Source organism: Choloepus didactylus, chromosome 20, assembly GCF_015220235.1.
Source record: "Choloepus didactylus isolate mChoDid1 chromosome 20, mChoDid1.pri, whole genome shotgun sequence".
Lineage (NCBI taxonomy): Eukaryota > Metazoa > Chordata > Mammalia > Pilosa > Megalonychidae > Choloepus > Choloepus didactylus.
In genome coordinates, this window is record NC_051326.1 from 32865018 (window position 1) to 32881978 (window position 16961).

Genomic DNA, 16961 nt, shown 5'->3' on the forward strand with positions numbered 1-16961 from the left:
CATCACCACGTTAACTGGTCTTATTTTAAACTCATGACCACTAAATCCAAGTGGGGCCCTTCAGCTTGTCCAGTAAGCATGCCACATTTCTTTAGTCCATTTATGCTCTCACTCTCCTGGACACCTGTTTCACACCTCCTCCTCTACCTGCATTCTCAATTTCCTATTCCACCAAGAAAACAGAAGCAATAAGGAGAGAACTCCCATAAATTCCAATCACAATGGAACTACCCACCTCCATCTGGGCCCAGACACTTTGTCTTCCATTTTGACACTATAGCGGAACTGTCTGTGCTACTAGCCAATGCCCCAAACCCAGACTCTACATTAGATTATATCCCCTATTACTTACTCAAGGACATAACTCCAGCCATTATGCTTAACCAGTGTTTCCTTTTCCACTGTATCACTCCATCAGCATAAAACAGATGCTTTTTCTCCCATCACAAAAAACAAACAAAACAAAAAAAATTCTTGACCCCCGTCTCCTCTATTTCTCTGTCCCCTTTTATAGTAAAACTTCTTGAAAGAATTTGTATGTACCTGTTCGTATGTCCCCGGAAAAAGGCATGTTCAGGCCCCTACTCCTGGCCCTGTGGGTGTGAACCCATTTGTAAAGAGGACCATTGAAGATGTGCCCAAAGTGAATGAGAGTGGAACTTAAATCCAATATGGCTGAAGTCCTTACAAGCAAAGGAAATTGGAAAGAGAAGACACGGGTTGCAACCAGAAGTTCTAAGTCAACAGAACTCCCAAAAGAAAGAAGACACCGCCATGTGCATTGCTGTATGACAGAAAAGCCAAGCACCAAGGATCGCTGGCAGCCAACCTCATACTGCCACAGTCTTTGGGGAGAAAGTATCGCCTTGCTGATTTTTAGACTTCTCCTAGTCTCAAAACCAGGAGCCAACAAATTCCCATTGTTTAAGCCAATACATGGTATGGCACTTGTCTTAGCAGCTGTGAAACTAAAATAGTACCTACTGCCTCAATTCCTCTCCTCTCATTCTCTCTTGAATCCACTCCAATCAGCACCACCCCACCACCCTCCCACCCAAACTTCACCGAAGCTACTCTTACAAGGTAACTAACCTCCGTGTTGCTCAGTCCAATGGCCAATGCTCAGTGTTCTTCTTACTTGACCTTTCAGCAGCATTAGACATAGTAGATCACTCCCTCCTCCTTCACTGCCAGGTCTCAACACTCTCTCTTGGTTTTCCTCTTTCACTAGTTGCTCCTTCTCAGTCTCCTTTGCATGCTCCTCCTCAGACTTTTTAGATCCCTTAGCACTGCCATGCACCAGTGCTCTTCCCTGGACCTCTTCTGTTTTCTCACACCCCATATCCAATCTGTCAGCCAACTTTGTAAGCTCTAATCTAAAAACATACATGCAGGAGTGGATCACTTCTCGCCTTCTCCACTGCTATCGCCCTCTTCCAAGGCACCAGAATTCCTCACCTGGATTATTACCATGGCTTCCTAACTGGGCTCCCTTCTTCCATATTGGTCCATCTCAGTCTTGACACAGAACTCAGAGTGTTCATTTTGAAATGTATTAGATCCTAACATATCCCTATTCAAAACCCTCCAGGGTTTTCCCATTTAACTCAGAAGAAAGGCTCAGGTCCTTGCAATGGCCTACAAGGCCTTCAGTCTCTGGCCTCCCATCCCCTCTCTACCTGTCTCTTACTTTTTAACTCCTCCCTCCCTCTGTTCCAGCCCACCAGGCACACTCCCGCCTCAGGGACTCTGAACATGCTGGCACACTCTTCCTTGGGATTTTTCCAAGGCTTGCCTCTCACCCCGTCAAGCCTGTGCTTGAATGTCACCTTTCAGGGAGGTCTTTCCTGATGACCCCATAAGAGACTACAATACCCTCACCCCCACCCCACACTCTCTATCATCCTTCTCTGTTTAATTTTTTGCCAATGCACTAGTTACTGTCTAGATTATACTACATAATTTACTTATTTAACTTTTTGATTGTCTCTCTCCCCCATTAGGGTGTAAACATGGTAAAGGCAGGGATTTTCATCCTTTTTGCCCACTACCATATCCCCAATGGCTAGAACAATGCCTGGCACAAAGCAAGTGCAACTATTGGCTGAATAAATGCATGAATGAATACTTGCGTTTTCCCCACACATTTGTGCTTACCAAGACTGGTTCCCATATTCACTACCTGAACTACCCTCTCCTACCTTTCATCTGCAGCAGCCCGGCAAACCCGCCATCCCTGGTCAGCCCCACAGGCCACCTTGTCTGGCCCTGTATCTGGGCTGTGGCAGTCCGTGCAGCCAGAGCCACTGTACATTCCAGTCTCTCCTCTCAGCTGGGTCCCCAGCAGGCTCAGCAAGCATTATGTGTCCGGCTCCTGTGCTTTTACCCACCATGCAATACCATCGCCACAATAGAGCGCGGTAAGATTATTAAGAACTTTTCCTTTGGACTCGGATACCTGGGGTGAGTGAGGCTGCCTGTGGATTTCAGCTCAGCTACATGGTCTGCTCCCTGAATTTACTTCTCACTGTGCTCACCTTTAGGTAAGCTTTGCTCTTGAACCAACCTTGGGCCGGTCCACATGGGTAGGGTGGGAGGAGAGAAAGGGGGGCAGACCAACTAGAATGATGGTAAAGTGATAGGGGGCAGGGCCTAGTCTCAGCCTCCTTGTATCCCTCGCAGCAGGTAGCCAGTGCATTGTGCCTGCAGGGTCCCCGATAATATTTAGTTAAAAGAAGGAATGAATGAATGAACAAGAGAATGAATGAGTGAAGGCCAGGACACACAAGAGCAAAGCCATTGGTGGGGAGAAATGGGTGATAGTGATGAAAAACAACAATGCCCTGATGCATCACCCCCTCTCCTCAGGGCCCCCTCCTGAAGCCCACCTACCCACTGACGTCTCTGCTGTCCCTGCCAATCCTTCTCCAAGTCCACTCGCTCCAGAGTGGGACAAGCTAGTGGGACAGGTCCGTGACTTACCCCTCAGACCCATCCTCACGCCCCCACTCCTGTAGCAATTCCACATAGCACATGGTGCAGGTTAGGGACCGGGGGTTTGGAGACAAACGGGACGGAATAGAGCACAGGCTTCTATCTGTGCCCTCTACCCAGGAAGGAGTCCTCGGGACATCTGTGTTCCCCTCACTCCTCCCTGATGCCCCCGTGAGTCACCAGCCTCCACACAGGGATAATGAAACTTGTCCCTTGACTCTTGCAGGAGCAAACCTCAGGGAGCCCCTGGGAGAAGACAGTCTCTAACTGGGGTGAGAGCGAAGGGAGTTAAGGACAGACTGACAGCACAGACCCAGGACTCCTCAGGACCTAGATGATCTCCTACAGATTATACTATTTGGCGAATAGGACTAAAAGACTGTCCCCAATTGCCTTGAGTATCTAGCCTTCAAGGGAAAGCCCACCAACCAAAGCTCTGCTTTCTTTAGGAGAAGGTAAGAAAGAGCCCTGAGGCTCTCTCCAGCCCGGGTCCCTGAGGAGTGGCCTGCGTGTTTCCTGAGACTCCCTGGATGGCTGCAGCCCCCTCTGGCCTCCTCATCTCTCCCTGTCTCTCTTCCTCACATCTCCAAGATTGGAAGGGGATCCCCAAAAGGCCAGGGAGGTGAAATAAATGTTTGTTGAGGACCTCCTGGTGCCAGGTGCTTTACATGGGTTATAGCGTTTAGCACCCACAACTCCTGGGAGGCTGGTAACATTATTCTGACTTTGCAGATGAGGATACTGAGGATTAGAGGGTCAGGCTCCCAGCAGAAAGCAGGTGGCCCACTCAAATTAGGAAACTTCACAGGGCTTAATAGAGGTGGATTTACCAACTGCGGCCAGGGTGTGGAAGGCTCGTAAGGGATGGAGCTCTCTCTTTGCGATGTAACCTCCCCCAAGCCCAAAGGGTCAAGGAGGGGAACAGTTACTGGTATGTGGAAGGAGAAAACCCACAGAGAGAGGGCACCTTGGAAAGAGCCGTGACCTTTGGTGGAGGGACACACCATCCTGGAGTGACCCCATGGGGCAGGCGCTGGGGGAGTAAATACTTCCTCATTCCCTCACCTCCCTCTGCCAATCTCCTGCCAGGGCTCCACACTGGCCAAGCTCAGCGAGGCAGAGAGCAGGGTGAAGAATGGCAACAAGAGTGGAGAGGCCAACAGAAGACGCCCAGCACTGAGGCTGAGGTCACCAGTGTGTGTGGTCTATGCTCTCAAACCTCACAGCCCAGACTCTTCTCACCTCAGCAAGATGCTCCCCAGGGCAGAGGGGCCCATCTTGTGCAGGTGGGGACCACTGGAGAAGAGAAACCCAGGGTCCAGCTTGGCTTCCAGCCCCTCCAATGACCAAGATGCTTTGCTTTCTGCTCTTGTTTAACAGGGGCAAACCCCAGAGTGTGCTGTGGGGCTGAATGAATGAATAGTCTACTAGTCTCCTCCTCCAGCACCTGATTCTCCCATCTGTAGAGGGTGGTGATACTTGCGAGGCTCCTGCGGGACCCTCCTAGAAAATTCACCCCTACCCCGGGGAAGCTGACCTGCTAGCCCTCAGCTATGCCAAATGAGCCAGGGAGATTTGATTGATGAGAAGATACAAATGGGCATTCCCCGAGCAGAATGATTTAATTTTATGGGGAAGAAACACAGGTTTGGGGAGCTGGGTCCCTAAACTCAGCAAGCAGCCTGCCTGCAGGCGGCCAGTAGCGGCAAGGAGCATGTGTAACTCATTACCTCCACGAGGTCCCCATTCGCAGCCGAGTGGGATGATGTCAGGAGTGTGGTGGAGGGGCTGAGGCCACGGGGTAAGCATGACTGCAATATTTTTCTGACACTAACACCTCTCTCTGGCCCTCGGAAAGTGCAGTGGAGGAACTGGGCCCAGCCTGAGCACCACCCACTCCCAGCCCTCCTCCTCCTGGCGCCAGACTGGAGATGCAAACAGCTGTACAGGCTGGAAAACAGAAGGGAGAAAGGTGGGAAGGTGTGGGAGGAGGGAGAGGAAGGAGCAGAGGAGAGAGGGAAGAGGGGGTAGGCAAGTCCCACCAGCCCCTTGTTTGGGTTTCTGTTCAGAGAGGTGTTAAATGAGCTCTCTGAGGTCAGAGAGGGCTTAGTGAGGAAGATTTGAGGTTGCATCCTGGGATGAGCCCTGCCAAGAAGTTCTCGTCCCTGCTCTTCAGAGCTTCCCCACCCGGCAGTAGGGTCAGACGAGGTTGCCAATGACTAAGATACAGAGCAGGAGATGGGTTCTCAAGAGACAAGTCCACAACGGGGTACAGAGGAGGGTCCCAAAGTTGTCAGGGAGGGGGTGGGGGTGGGGCTTGAAGGAGGTGGGGATCTTGGCATGCAGGAGTTGGGCCAGATGGCCCCTCATGTGGAAGGGACAGAGGCAACAAGGCATACGACAGCCCTTCACTTTCCCTTTTCACCTGGTAAGAGAAGAAAGGGAAGGAATACAGGGGAGGTGGGAGAAGAGGAAAGACTAGGGGAGGGGATGGAAAAGAAGGGGAGGAGAGGAGAGGAGAGAAAGCGAGAAGAAAGTAGAGGAGAGAGGAAGCCAGGGAGAAAGAAAAAGTAACAAGTAATCTGAAGAGCTGGAGTGGCGATAGCAGAAGCTACAATGCTCAGGGAATGGTCCCTTCCTTTCCACTGAGGACGCTCCAGGGAACCCCCCAGCCCAGCCCGCAGCCTCAACACAGGAATTTCTCAGCACTTCTGTCCTCTCAGGGAAGTGCTGCCTTGTCCGATTAGTGAGCCCCGGGTTCCCTGATGGTGGGGTGAGCCAGGCCAAGGTCAGTGCCCAGGTCCAGGCCGTCAGGCTCACTGGGTTATGGTTAGGGTGAGGGTGAGGGTTAGTGTTTGGGTCGGGGTTGGTGTTGGGGTGGGGTTGGGTTTGTGTTGGGGTTGGAGTTGGGGTTAGTGTTAGGGTAAGGGTTAGGCATAGGGATATGGATAGGGAGAGGTTAGGGTTAGGGTTTGCGTTAGGGTTATGGATATGGATAGGGTTAGGTTTAACGTTAGAGTTAGGGTTACTTTAGGGTTAGGGATAGGAATAGGGATAGGGATAGGCTTTTGGAAAGGGAAAGGTTTAGGGTTAGGGTTAGGGATAGGGATAGGGTTATGGAGAGGGATTATGTTAGGGTTAGGGTTATGGTTCCAAATAGGGATAGGATTAGGGTTAGGGTTGGGGTTAGGGTTAAGTTTAGGGATAGGGAAAGGGATGTCCTCCACATGTCTGGCTGGGGGGCAGGGGCAGTAACAGTAAGCTGCAGGTCCAATTCACATCCTTGGATTTAGCTTTCCCAGGAATAAGGCAGATGCTATATTTCAATTCCTACCGGGCTCCTGGTAAACTCCTCAATTGGGTGAGAATCCAGAGGTGAGAGGACTTATCCCCCAGCACCATCAACCCCACGATGTCACATTTCTTTCTTAGAAAGGAGCCCTAAATGACAAGTATGGGGACTGGATTCTGGTTCCAGCTCTGCCACTAACTAGTGGAGTGGCCTTGGGCAAGTCACTTACCAACAATCACAGAGATTTCTTGTACCGTGTACAAGGCACCAGAGAATTCCAAGAAGAGTGAAACACCTTCCCTGACCTCAAGGAACTCACTATCTAGTAAGATGAATAACCTAAAAGCGTGAGCTAACTCAGGGTAAAACTCCTCACCCCCAATCAAGGAGGAACCCTGAGGAGTATTTCTGAAATGAGGACACAGAGTGATGGTGGATGGGATGGGAATGCAGCTTCAAGGATAAGTGGGATACTGAGGGGTAGTGTACTGGTGTGAATCCGTTACGTACCCCAGAGAAACCTATGTTCTTTTAATCCAGTCTTGTGGGGGGCAGACCAATTGTGGGTGGGAACTTTTGATTAGTTTTCCATGGAGATCTGACCCCACCCATTCAAGGTGGGTCTTAATCCTCTTGCTGGGGTCCTCTGTAAGAGGATAAAAGGCAGAGACATTTTAGAGAGAGCTCAGAGAAGGTGAAACAGAAGCCCAGAGACATATTTTTGAAAGCCACTGAAACCAGAAGCTAAACTCAGGAGAGAACATGCAGCAGAGCCTGCCATGTGCCTTCCCATGTGACAGAGGAACCCCGGATGCCATCAGCCTTTCTTTAGAGAAGGTATCATCCTGTTGATGCCTTAATCATGACATTTTCATGTAAATTTGTGAACTTAAAACCCCCATTGTAAAAGCCAACCCATTTCTGGTATATTGCATTCTGGCAGCTTTACCAAACCAGAACAGGCAGAGCACATGGGGTGGGGAGGATGGGAAATGTCCCAGAAGGTGGGTGCAGAGGCACTGAAGCAGGAAAGCACAGACGGCCCCCCACAGATCCTTGTTGGGGGTGATGGGGGTGAGGAGGTGAGATATGAGGCTGGAAATCCAGGTTGGTTAGAAAGGAACTTGTCAGGGCACGTCCTCTAAAGTAAAGCACTTAGACCCCAAGTTCTTTAAGGTCCCACCAGCATTAAGGTCTAATTCATACTTGAATATCTGGGTATTCATTTTCGCTACTTTGCTCCCATTAATCCCAACATCCCCAGGGCCACCCTCGAACAAGAAAGCACTGCCTCTCCTGCGCTCCTTCTCCCCACTTCCCTACATGCAACAGGGAAATCTTGTAAGGGACTACAAGTGCCTACAAGGCCCGACCCTTTGCTGTTTTAATTCACTAAAGGCCCATGGTCTGGCTTTGACTCTGGTTCGTGGCGCTTGGGAACGCCCCCCCTTTCCCATCTCTTCCCAGCCCTCTTCTTTCCTCTCACTCCCCCTGCCCAGCCTCAACCCTTCCTTTCCCTCCTGATAGACTCTTCTGAGAGGGGCATCAAATAAGAAGTGAAATCTGGGAGAAGCAGATTGAATCTGGCTTGAATTTCCCCAATTCAGAGCTCACCATTTTCCTCTTAGACATGAAACAAAGAAAAAGTCAAACCACAAATCCACAAGCTTTTAAGTTGCTGGTTTTGTCTCAACACCCCAGTCTTCCTGGTTTCCTCATGCCCCCTCCCCCCACCCGGCAGCCAGGAATCGAGGGTAGGAGACCCAGCACATTTGGAAATTAGGTTTAGAATGTATCTGTTTTACCACCTTTTGATTTCAAGGACCCCTGTGTTTGTTCATTCATTCATTCAACGAGTACTCTGTCAGCTCCTGCTACGTGCTGGGCTTGGGGGACATCAGTGAACAAAACAGGGAAACCTGCCCTTGTCCACCTACATCCTCACCATGGGTGACAGACAACAAACAATAAACACAATAAATGAATAGACTGAATCATGTGTTGGGGGGAGTATGGAAAAAAGGAAAAAGAAGCAGAGAAAGGGGGATGCAAGGATGAGGGGCTCAACTGCAGAATAAATAAGTTGGACAGAAAGGCCTCACAGAGAGGGTGGGATTTGAGCAGAGACGGGAAGGCAGTGAGGGAGTTCAAGCAGGTATGGGACAGGGCAGACGGAGCAGAGCAGAGAGCCTGACATAAGCGTGCTGGCAGGGGCAGCAGGGAGGCCGTGGAAGCTCCTGAGGACAGCTCCGCAGGGCCTGGGCTCTTCCTTCCTGTAAGATAGGGGCCATCACTGGGCTTTGCATAGGGTTCTGTTCTGACTTGGGTTTTCAAAGGGCCACACTCCCAAGGCAGTGACCAGGTCTGTTTTTTACAGGTCTGTTTACCGATGGACCTCGGAAATCCCTCCCTCGTCCCCTATTTTGCAGGTGAGGACTCACAAGCCTCACTATGGTGGAGCCCATGTGAGATCACACCTTCCAACCCCTGCTGTGTGCCTCTCGCCGGGTGCTGGGCCTCAGGTACACCCCACTTCATAGGACATACTTTTGCCTGACTCCACCTACCCTCTGAGGGGGCCCCTCTAGGAGACTGAATTATGTACCCAAACGTAGACATGTTCTGGATCTTAATCCACATTCCTGTGAACCCACTGAGAACAAGTCCTCTTGAAGACATTATTTTTAATTAAGGTGTGGCCCAACTGAATCAGGCTGGGCCTTTATCTGTATCACTGGAGGCCATATAAAGAGAAGAAAACGGAAGCCAGAAGTTGGAGAAGGCCACAAGAAGCCAGAAGTCAGGGGAAACCAGAAGAGTAGATGCAAGGAGAAGACGTCACCATGGGCGGGAAGACAGAGATACAAGACAAGGAACCCCAAGGATTGTGGGCAGGCAGCACCAAGACTCTACAGATGCCCGGAGAAAGCAAGTGTCGACAATATCTTGATTTTGGACTTCTTATAGCCTCAAACTGTGGGCCAATAAATGCTTATTGTTGAAGCCAACCCATTGTGTGGTATCTGCCATAGCAGCCTGGCAAACTAAGACTGTCCCCCACAGCTGGGGAGGTGAGAAAGCACAGTGACTGGGGCTACTATTATTTTTCAGACATCTTGGTCCAAATGATCTTTTCCTTTCTGAGGTCAGTTCAGTCAAGGGGAGAGTAAGGGTAGGTAAGGGGAAGAGGGTATGACAGCCTGGTGACACCTCCCAGTCCAAGCCCTCCCCACTCCTGGGACCTGCCCTGCCCTTCCCCGCTGGCACCCCGGGCTGGCCCTGGTGGCCTTGGAATCACCCTCCTGTGCTGTACTCCAGTTTATTCGTGCCAAACCAAGCCTCTTTATTAACGTGCCAGTGGGGAAGCGGGTGTGGGAAGTCAGTTTTACCTATTCTGCCTGGGGGAGAGATGAGCAGGGCCCAGAGACCAGCTCCTGGGGGTCCTTCCTCTCTTCCCAAGTGACCATTAGCCCAAGGAAACATTGTCCTGCTGGCTATAACTCAGCCTGGAATGCCTTTCCCCAGATCTTCTCCTAGCAAAATCTTACTCAGTCTTCAAGGCCTTTTCCAGAACGCCTTTACCCTGCTTTACTTCAATAGTTGCATACTTTTCTATGCTATACTATGGTTAGTTATACACATGGCATCCCTTCCACTGGGATTGTAAGCCCTTGGAGGACAGGGGCTGGACTAACTCCTCTTTAGAGCATCCCTGGCATCTAAACTGGCATATTGTGGGCTCATGAAACCTGTTTGTTGACCAGAATCCAGAGGGAAAGCTGTAATGATGGAGGGTTGAGTAGGGCAGGGCAGGAGTGAGTGGGCCTCGGTCCTCTCCTCCCCTGCCTTTCTGAGCCGCCCACTTCCCTTCCCACACACAGCTCAGTGGGAGAGAAGACAGGCTGCACTCTGAGGGAGAGCCATTTCTCTTTTTGAGTAATTTCAGGGCAAAGGCAGTTAGCTCCTCCACAGTTTGGAATAAAGCAAGCTCTGGTGCTTGAGAGAAAGCTTGGCAAAGGCCCATTGCTTTCCAATTGGCCATCAGTCTCTACTAGGCCTTTTTCTAAACTTCACTGGGTTCACCTTTGCAATGGGGATGAAGCTCTCTTGCACATTCACTGCAAAGAGGAGTACAGTCATCCATGCAGCAAGCATTTACTAAGCACCTACTAAATGTCCAACTCTGTGCTGGGTGCAGAGGAGTCAGATTGTTGGCAACGTCCTGTAGGCCCCTTTGGACGAAGCAGCATCAGTTGAATCCCCAGAGTTTTAGCAAAGAACCAGCCACCAAAGACATAGTGAGTCACTGACTCATTAGAATGGGTAACCCCTTCCTGTGTGGCATGACCTGGGGCCTGGGACTCAGGGGGAGGATGAGCACATTGGAGAGGTATACTCTTCCCTCACAAACACCTTGGAAATTGGATCGGATCGGAGAACTCCTCGCCAGAGACAGTCTGGGCTGATTGGGTCAGCTGCCTTGTCTGACCTGAGCCTCACTTGCTCATAGTAGAGGATGCTGTTGAGGCAAAAGTACTGTCCCAGGCATCACAAGACTCAGGGCTGGAAGGTCTCCATGGCTGACCAGCTATGTGATCCCAAACGCTTTTCTTGGCCTCAACTAGCTCATCTGTAAAATGGGCACCCATCTTGCTGATCTCACTGGTTTGTGGAGATGAGTGAATGGGACAACACGTAGAAAAGACCTTTCAAAGTATGAAGTTCAAACTGTGCAGCAGCAGACAGGGAGGTCACTGATGCCCTGGGGCAATGCCAGAGTCGGGAGGGGGGCCCCGAGGAACTCACCATCCTCACACAGGTTCAGCTTCGAAAGGCTCCTGCCGTCAAAGGGCTCCTCGAAGATGGAGCCAGTCTCCCGGTCGCTCACCGTGTGCAGGTACATGGCCTTGTTCTCCATTATGTCCTGCAGCAGCAGCAGAGACCGCAAGAGGACAGAGAGGAAGGGAGCAAGCAGGGTAGACATGAAGAGAATAAACCATGGGTGGAAACTAAAGCTAACAGAGGAACAGCATGCCCCCCCCCACCCCGATCCCAATCCCGGGACCCTCTTCTCATCAACAAGAATGAGGTGCCCCCTGCCAGGTCCTCAGGGCCCCACACTCACCCCTCTGACTTTCTCAGTGCTTGGGAAGGCCCTTTGCACCTTCCTGATTGTGTGAACCGTCCCCCTCCTTTCACTACCTCTTGGGTGGGGCTGGAGCCCTGAGTGCACTTCTTCAGGAGATGGCCAGAACCCTGGGGGCCATGCTGGTGGGGACTGCAGAGCAGTTTCCCTGGGAAGGTCAGAGAGGGCTGAGCTTCTGCCCTGCACTGGAAAGGAGGGGAACTAAGCACAAAGTGGGGCCTAGGGATACAAAGACCACCAGCCAGTGCTGCCTTTTCCAGGCCCTGGCATTGCATTGTCAGAGGAGTTTGGTCAGTGGGGAGCACGGCAAGGACTCATCTCCCCCGAGGGTGGGGGGCAGGTGGCCTTGCGGGGATGCCCCCCAGATGCTCCGGGCTGCACAGCCCCAAGCCGGGTGAAGGCTGGGGCACTCAGCCTGAGGCTCCTAAGCTGGCTCTGGGTCTGCCCCAGGGAGCCATTAAAATTGTGTTCCACTGACTTGGGAAGATGCTATGCTATTTCAAATTTAAAAGCCATTTATGAAACAGTGTGCACAATATTACACCAGTTTGTAATGTACACACACACGTGTCAATGGATGGGATGGCTGGACTTGGCAACATTATGGGTTGCTCTGGATGAGAGATATTCTACAGGCCAGAGGGGACCGTGGGGCTTACTTCTTTCAGCTTCCTGGATATTCTGATTTTTCTACAATGAGCTTGCATTATTTGTGTAATAAGCAAAATCAAATTTTCAAGTCAAATTACAAAGTATTTATTTACAGAAAATACTTGATATTCTTTTTCTTACATCTATCCTTAGTGATTTTACAAATCTCTCTCATTTTCATCTCAGTTCCAGCCTTTCATTGATCTTGACCTTCAGGTCTGATGCTTTTTAACTCTTTGGATGATATTCACGAAAAAAAAAAAAAAAGAAAGAAAGAAAGAAAAAGAAATCCAGTTTTTAAAAATGAATTATTTGGAAAACAAAAGCCTCCAGGAGGAGGGTCCCAGGCCCAGCAGCACTGGAGCAAACTACACCCAGCAGAGCCAGAGCCCGGGACAGGGACCGCCACACACTGCCGGGCAACGGGGGAGTAACGGCCTTTGATGGGATGGATCAGTCAGACGCAGGTGGGAACAGACGCCTCATCACCAGTTCAAAAGATGGCTGACGAAGGAGGGGCTGGCGGCGCTGCTGTGCTGCGCAGAGCAAAACATGCGTCTTCCTATTTCACGATTGAAGTTTGTCTCTAGAGACCTCTGACTTCAGGGCCAAGAAGACACCAGAGTGAACAGCTGCTGCACAACTGTCCTTCCAATAGTCCTTGAAGGATCTAGTCTCTTCAAATAATAAGACTCCACATTCCCTGCACACAAGTGCGTGCGCACCCGTATGCACTCACACACACACACACACACACACACACACACACACACACACACACACACACTCACTCAGCCACATGCTCTCACACACAATCCTGGCATTCCCAGTCTCTGCCATAGGAGAGCAGAGGGGGTCCCCATCTCTGCCCCAGAGGTTCCCCAAAGTCCCTAGACAGCTCCCATCCCGCTTCTCTGTCCTGCGTTTGTGGTGTCCTGGCCACGTGTGAACAGTTTGCTATTCTCCTAATAATCCGTCCCTCCATCCAAGTCCTCCACCCTCCTGGTGGGCCCCTGAGCAGCTCCACTGCTGTCAAGCTTCGAGGGCCCCTCCCTCGTTTAACGAGCACTGTTTGGCACCCTCCCTCTGCCGTCTCTCCTCCGGAGCTGGGAAGCCGGAGGAGAGTGTCTCTTTATGTGATACTCCACCTCTGCCAAAGGCAACAGCTTCTGCTGCCCAGAGGTTACAGGAGCCGAAGGGGGGCACTGCCATTCTGGGAGGGGAGGGGAGGAGACCAGGCTGGGGTGGGGCTGAGCCCCTCTTCATTTCCACCTGCTTCATCTTTTGATCAGCTTCTGGACTAAGGCTGGAAGGTGTGACTTGCTCTCTGGAATCTGTCTGTAAGGCTGCCCCTGCTCGCCCTCCCCTCCCCACCCCTGAGCTGCTCGGGGCAGGAGCCCAGGGGAGTCTGGTGGGGAGAGGGGCTCAGGGCCCAGCAGGAGGCCAGCTGTGAAGAAGATGAGTTTGGAAATGCTCAGTCAATTCAGCTAATGTTTGCTACTTGGAAATGAAATATAAGAACTTTCTGTCTGCCCTGGGTTTTATTTTGGGTTGTTTTTCTTTCTTGGGGTAATGGGGGCAGGAATTTGGGCCCTTGGATCATTGTTTTTATAAGCCTTTGGGCCAAGTTTGTGCTCTCAGGCAGGGAACAACTAACCATGCTGGCACCTCACAATTTACAGACCGCTACCCTGCAGGACTCACAGTTCCTTGGTGGCATCATGAAGGAGGCAGACAGGTGACATCAGTCCCATTTTAAAGCTAAGCCAACTGAGGCCCAAAGACGCAAGAACCAAGTGATGTCAGAAGGACTAGAGAGCAGGCAGGAGGCTTCCTGCACAGGGCACTGGCTTCTACCACTGTTGCTTTGTCCAGGAAGTGAGTGGCAATCCCTTTCAGGGGCCACCCTAAGGGTCCAGCACCTAGAAGTGAAGGGGGTCACATCTCGGAGAGCCAGCCCAGCCTACTCCCGCAGGCGGGAGCCCAGGGGGCTGAGAAGAGGCTTGCAGAGCTCAAGGGGAAGGGGCTAGCGCCATGGATGTCCAGGCCACCTGCTGGCAAAGCCCACGTGACCTGTACTTGGATGTTTCAAGTCCAAGAGTGGGGCGTTTCCGTTAACAGGGAGAGAACACTCTATTGACCTCTTAGGGATGTCTTGATTTCTCCCAGGCAATTTCATCTGAGGCCCTTAGAAGGGCAGGTTAGACACCAGAGATCTACTTCTAGACCCCACATTTTAGAGCTGACAGGGCCCTTAGTGATCCATTGCACACCCCAGGAATTTCCATGCAGGCACGTAGGGAGTGGGGAGAGCACAGGGCACCGGTTCATCCCCTGCCTCCACTACTTGTAAGCTGGAAAACTTGGCCCAATCAGCTAATCTCTTTCAGCCTCAACTTCATCACCTCTCAGATGGGAAGAGGAACACCTGCCAGCCCCTCAGGGTTCATGTGAGCCTCACCTGAGTTAAACAGCTTTTATGAACAAAGGCACACTGGGGGTTGGTGGCAGCACTGGGTGAGAACCAGATCCTCCAGCATCTTCTGACACTGCCAAGCAGCCAAGGGGTGGAGGGTTGTCTCCTACGTTCCGAAGGCCTCCCTCTTGCCCAGTCAATCCCAGAAACCAGTGCTGCTTGGGGTTCCCTTTGGGAAAGATGATCATGAATTCAGCCCCAAGCTGAAATCTGGACTCAGGCCCTTGAAATCCCACCCTGGGCATCAGAAGGCTTCAATCAATTCTTCCTGCCGAGGAGGTGGCACAAGCCTTGCTGCTTCAAAAACAGTTTCTCTGGGTTCCAGCATCTAACTCTGTAGGGCTTGCAGCTTTTCCTTGGATCTCCTAGTTTTAAATTTATCAAAACCAGTAAAAGTCACCATGAATATTGCTCTGTTCAGAAGTAGAATCACTAATGAGGTTTTAAACCCCTTCCCCCTCTAACTGTACTTAGTTAACTTCTCAATTCATAGCCCAAAGCTGGAGAGGTGCAGATGTTTTATAAATAACCTCCCCCTTCTTATGTTCCACTGCTGGACACACACACACACACACACACACACACACACACACACACACACACACTACGTATGTACAGGGGGCAGGTCCAACGTCAGCCTGTCACCTGTACCGTCTGTTCTCTGAATAGACTCCTGAGCTGTGACATGAGCCAGGCAGAGTGTTGCCACTGGGGAAACGGCTTCCCTCTGACACCCCAAATGACCCCTGCTGCCCAGGAGGGTCAGACAACTGAGAATTTCCACCTGGAGCAGACACCTCCACTCTCTGCAACCTGAGGATACCCAAATGCAGAGCTCTGCTCCGTCCCAGCACTGCTCTCCATCTCTTCTGGCTGACTTTAGGACACCATGACCAGGTGCTGGGAGAAAGTTACGCCAAGACTCACCTGAGCGCGCCCCTGCTGAGGCGGCAGAGCGGTCGCCTTAGTTCCCGGCGTTAGCCATGGTGGTGAGAGAATTGCTGCCGCGGCACCCAGGTAAAGGGAGCCAGCCCCTCAGAGCTTGTCTTCACAGCCAGCCTAGTCCAGATGGAGTCATAGAAAGTGGCTGCAGGGGCTCCCAGTGACTTGTCTCGGGGCAGGACCACAAGTGTCACTTCGCCAGCAGGATCAGGTCAGGAGGCAAGGCTCAGCCTTGTGCCCGTGGAGGCAGCCATGTGGGCGCTCGCAGCCTGGGAGTCCCTTTCTTGGCGCCTTGGCCAGCCACGGGCTGCAGAAGCCTTCAGGAGATGTTCTGTGGAGGCATCAGCAACTCTGCTAGGTACTGACTGAGATGTGAACTACGGCTGCTCTGGCCGCGGGTCTTTATTAAAAGTTCTTGGAGTAATTGCGGCTGCCAGGGCTCTTTCTGTGGAACCCGGAACACGCCCCCCCTCTTGTGGTCAATCTGCGGCATTACAGCTCCCTGCAGGAACGCTCGCCGGGCAAAGAGCCTGAAGTGAGCCTTGTTCCCGAGAATCTGCTCCTATCCTCAAGGCACTGGCCTTGTTCAAAATATTTGGAAGAAAGCTTCCTGGGGGAGTAGCATCTACACCCTGCTTACAAAGCACGCAAGAAAACCAGTCTCGTAACTTATTTATAGGGCCGAATTGGCATTCACCAAACTTGGCTTAGAATTACATTAGGTATTTTCCTGAAGTCAAATCCACCACCCAGAAGACACAGAATGGCCACACTGGGGATGTTTAGAAAGATGCCTCAGGGGCTCTGAAGGAGCTTTGCAAAGTCAGGTTCAACCCGACTCAGCAACGAAACCATCTGCACTGCATTGCATCTGCATGGTACAGGGGCCTGGGAACGCAGGAATAGGACAAGTTCGCTGCCCTCGGGAGAGTGCAATCCAGGGGAGAGATGGCCACCTCCACACATCACTGTGCATCTAAGCATAACCAGTTAAGTTTTAAGAAGGTTATCTAGCCAAAGCGTTAAGGGGGCAATTAAATCCATCTTGGGGTGGTGGTGGGGGGGAGAGGCATCAGGGAAATTCCAAAAATGTTTTGAGCTGCAGCGGCATGGCCAGTTTACATGGATGGCTTCCTAAGGACAGAAATCTGAGGGCATGTTCATAAATATGTTCCTGTTTGTGGGTTAAAAATTCAGCCTCAAGACTTCAGGGTCAGACCTTATATCAGAACTATCTGCCAAGGCTCAGCTCTCCCCACAGTGCAGCTGCCAAACCACAGTTGACTCAGTAATGTCTTAGTCATTTTCAGTGACTGGGCCTCCTGACTATCCTTGGGATGCGGCTCCCACATGAAGCTTCATTTTTTGTTTTCCTTGCAATTTTATTGAGGTATGTTCACATACCATACAATCATCCAAAGTTTGCAATCAATTGTTCACACATCATTTTACAGTTGTGC

General features: G+C 51.2%; 1 protein-coding gene across 3 annotated transcripts in view; it reads right to left on the reverse strand.

Moving 5' to 3' along the window:
- The window catches only part of SCARA5 (scavenger receptor class A member 5), a 123311-nt gene extending 107432 nt beyond the window's left edge, over positions 1 to 15879 (reverse strand). For 2 of the 3 annotated variants that reach the window (XM_037813382.1, XM_037813384.1), the window contains exons 1-2: positions 15487 to 15879; positions 11093 to 11210 (exon numbers count right to left, since the gene is read on the reverse strand). In XM_037813382.1, coding sequence (XP_037669310.1) covers positions 11093 to 11204 — 112 coding nt within the window. In that variant the 5' untranslated portion in view covers positions 11205 to 11210; positions 15487 to 15879. Of the gene's footprint in view, positions 1 to 11092; positions 11211 to 14544; positions 14925 to 15486 lie in introns of all 3 variants that reach the window. The other variant, XM_037813383.1, reaches the window with a different exon arrangement.
- Between the last annotated feature and the right edge of the window lie 1082 nt (positions 15880 to 16961).